A 3,414-nucleotide genomic window follows, 5' to 3' on the forward strand; every position below is an offset into this window, starting at 1 on the left:
GTCTCGATCTCCTGACCTCGTGATCCACCCGCCTCGGCCTCCCAAAGTGCTGGGATTACAGGCTTGAGCCACTGCGCCCGGCCTATAAAAACTTTTAGAGGAAAACATAAGGCAAAAGCTTCATGACAATGGATTTGGCAGTGATTTATTGGATATGACACCAAAGGGACAGGCAACAAGAGAAAAAATAGACCAATTAGACTTCATAAAACTTTTTTAAATTTGCACATCAAAACACACTATCAACAAAGTAAAAAGGCAACCCACAGAATAGGAGAAAATATTTGTCCACATAGCTGATAAAGGATGATATCTGGAATATAAAGGGATGTCCATCAACTGATGAACAGATGAGCAAAATGTGGTATATAAACACAGTGGAATACTATGTACCCTTAAAAAGGAAGGAAATCCTGTCACATGCTACTGTGTGGATGAACCTTGAGCACACTGTGCTAAGTGTAAATAAGGCAGTCACAGAAAGACAAATACTGTATGAGTCCACTTACATGAAGTACTTAGAGAAGTCAAATTCATAGAGATGGAAAGTAGAATGGTGGTTGCCAAGGATGGGAGGAGGGTTATGCAGAGTTACTGCTTAATGGGCACAGAGTTTCAATTTTGCAAGATGAAAAGAGTTCTGGAAACAGATAGTGATGATGGTTGCACAACGTGAATGTACTTAATGCCACAGAACTGTGCACTTAAAAATGGTTAAGACGGCAAATTTTATAAGTATTTTACTGCAAGAAAAAAAAGAAACCAGAACTGGATGATCTTGGAAACTTTTAGCCTCTCCAGATGGCAAAAGATGCTAAAATTGGCACACGCCTGTAATCCCAGCACTTTGGGAGGCTGAGGCAGGAGGATTGAACCCAGGAGTTCAAGACCAGCTTGGGCAACATGTTGAAACTCTGTCTCTACAAAAAATACAAAAATCAGCCAGGCATGGCAGTGCATGCCTGTGGATCCAGCTACTGGGGAGGCTGAGGTGGGAGGATCACTTGAGACCAGAAGGTTGAGGCTGCAGTGAGCCAAGACTGTATCACTGCACTCCAGCCTAGGCGACAAAGTAAGACATTGTCTCAAAAAAAAAGATGCTAAAATTAAGAGATTCACTATCAAGGAAGTATACACTAAAGAAAAGGTCAAGGATGTGACTGTGCTACCTTTTGCTAAAACCTTAGAAACGGCAAAAGGTCAGAGTATTCAGTCATACAAAGGGCCCTTTCAAGAGAGTAAAAGCGTGCCTCACAGACCCTCTCACTTAAACCAGAAAGCCTTTAGGAAGCTTAAAGGTTCTGTCCCTTAGGCTTCTCAGCAGGTGAACAAGGCAGGGAAATATTTATCTTCAAAAGATTTGTATATGTGGCCTTTGTCTAATGGAATGAATCCCACTGAAATCCACAGAAGACCTACAAAGTTCTTAGGAAAATTATGTCAGCAGAAACACAGCCTGTTTGGATTGAAAGGGCCAAAAAGTACAAAATGACCCCCAAAATTCTACTGGCAGACCCCCAAAACTCTACTGGCAGTAAGCAGGCAGGATAAAACTACTCAGCTGCCACATGTGCTTCCTTTGTGAAAAAGGAAGAATGGCTCAGAGGGTGGAGTCAGTTACCCAAAGGATCCAGCCCTACTCAGCCTCCTATTCCTATTCCTTTCCACCGTAGTGGTTGTTATCCCTGGGTTTTGCCACTGTCCATTCTGGTTTGCAATCCCATTCAGGACCTTTTTCTCATTTAGTCATCTTTATAGCCCCACTTAGGATCCCACCTTGTTCCATTTTCTTTGTCCTGTTACCAACCAAATGCTATCCCTTACCTACCTTAAAAAGTTTCTGGGAGTGTTTAATCATAAAAGTCATCCCACTGTTTAACTTTGTGATATTCTCCTGAAGGTCATTTGCAGTGACCTATTCAGAGGAAAAGAAACCAAACAATGGGCATTAAGAGCTGGAAAGTAGTACTTACCAATAGGCTTGTTCTTTCTTTTTTTTTTTTTTTTTTTTTGAGACAGAGTCTTGCTCTGTCGCCAGGCTGGAGTGCAGTGGCGCAGTCTCAGCTCACTGCAACCTCGGCCTCCTGGGTTCAAGCGATTCTCCTGCCTCAGCCTCCCAAGTAGCTGGGATTATAGGCATGCGCCACTACGCCCAGTTAATTTTTCTATTTTTAGTAGAGATGGGGTTTCACCATGTTAGCCAGGCTGGTCTTGAACTCCTGACCTCGTGATCTGCCCGCCTTGGCCTCCCAAAGTGCTGGGATTACAGGCATGAGCCATCGTGCCTGGCCAGCTTGTTCTTTCAAATGTATGAAGTTTCTATCCCTAACCTAGGTGCCTCTAATACAATGTTTAATTCTGGAAAGACTTTTTGGTTCAGCAGGATATGACATAATCTAGAAAAACAATGTGTCCCTGAAGTAATGAGGAAATCCTTGAAAACCAATTTTCATTTCCTAATTCTGCTTGAAAATTAGACATGTAAGCAAAATTGGCAAAGAAAATCTAGTCTAGGATGACTGGGCACAGTGGCACACACCTGTAATCCCAACACTTTGGGAGGCCGAGGCTGGCGGATTACGACATCAGGAGATCAAGACCATCCTGGCTAACACAGTGAAATCCCATCTCTACTAAAAAATACAAAAAAATTACCCGGGCCTGGTGGCGGGCGCCTGTAATCCTAGCTACTCGGCAGGCTGAGGCAGGAGAATGGCGTGAACCCAGGAGGCGGAGCTTGCAGTGAGCCGAGATTGCACCACTGCACTCCAACCTGGGTGACAGAGTCAGAATCCGTCTCAAAAAAAAAAAAAGAAAAAGAAAAAAGAAAATCTAGTCTAGGATTCAAAACGGGCCAAAAAACCAGAATCTGTTCCAGCCATCAAGGACACCACTGCCTCTTTAGAAAACTAGAGTTTCTCCAAAGACAAAAGAGAATGGTCACTACTGATACCAAAGGTGACATCTGTTTCTTAAAAACACAGTAAAATTGTCATTGATTCCCTTCCTTTCTTTCTCCTGTCTTTTTTAAATACTTCAGTAACTCTACTATTCCAAAGCCCTCATTTTCAACATGTATCTTTGTTACTCTGTTTGCTTTTAAATACTTTTATTTTTAGAGATAGGGTCTCGCTTTGGCACCCAGGTTGGAGTACAGTGGTGCAATCATAACTCACTGCAGCTGCAAACTCCTTGGCTCAAGCGATCCTTCCACTTCAGCCTCCCAAGCAGCTAGGAGCATAGGCATGTGCCACCTCGCCCAGCTTATGTGTCTTTTTCTTTTGTAGAGACAAGGTCTTGAGGTCTCACTGTGCTGCCCAGGCTGGTCTCAACCTCCTGGCCTCAAGCAATCCTCCTACCTCAGCCTCCCAAAGTGCTGTGATTACAGGTGTAAGCCACCACTTCTTTTCATAA

At 43.3% G+C, this 3,414-nt stretch overlaps 1 protein-coding gene across 2 annotated transcripts in view; it reads right to left on the reverse strand.

Moving 5' to 3' along the window:
- Positions 1–3,414, reverse strand: part of ARHGAP19 (Rho GTPase activating protein 19) — a 159,475-nt gene that overhangs the window by 111,696 nt on the left and 44,365 nt on the right. For both annotated transcript variants that reach the window (XM_012000320.1, XM_012000330.1), the window contains exon 6: positions 1,829–1,915. In XM_012000320.1, coding sequence (XP_011855710.1) covers positions 1,829–1,915 — 87 coding nt within the window. The remainder of the gene's footprint in view (positions 1–1,828; positions 1,916–3,414) is intronic.

This window comes from Mandrillus leucophaeus, unplaced genomic scaffold (genome assembly GCF_000951045.1).
Source record: "Mandrillus leucophaeus isolate KB7577 unplaced genomic scaffold, Mleu.le_1.0 Scaffold117, whole genome shotgun sequence".
NCBI classification, from domain to species: Eukaryota; Metazoa; Chordata; class Mammalia; order Primates; family Cercopithecidae; genus Mandrillus; species Mandrillus leucophaeus.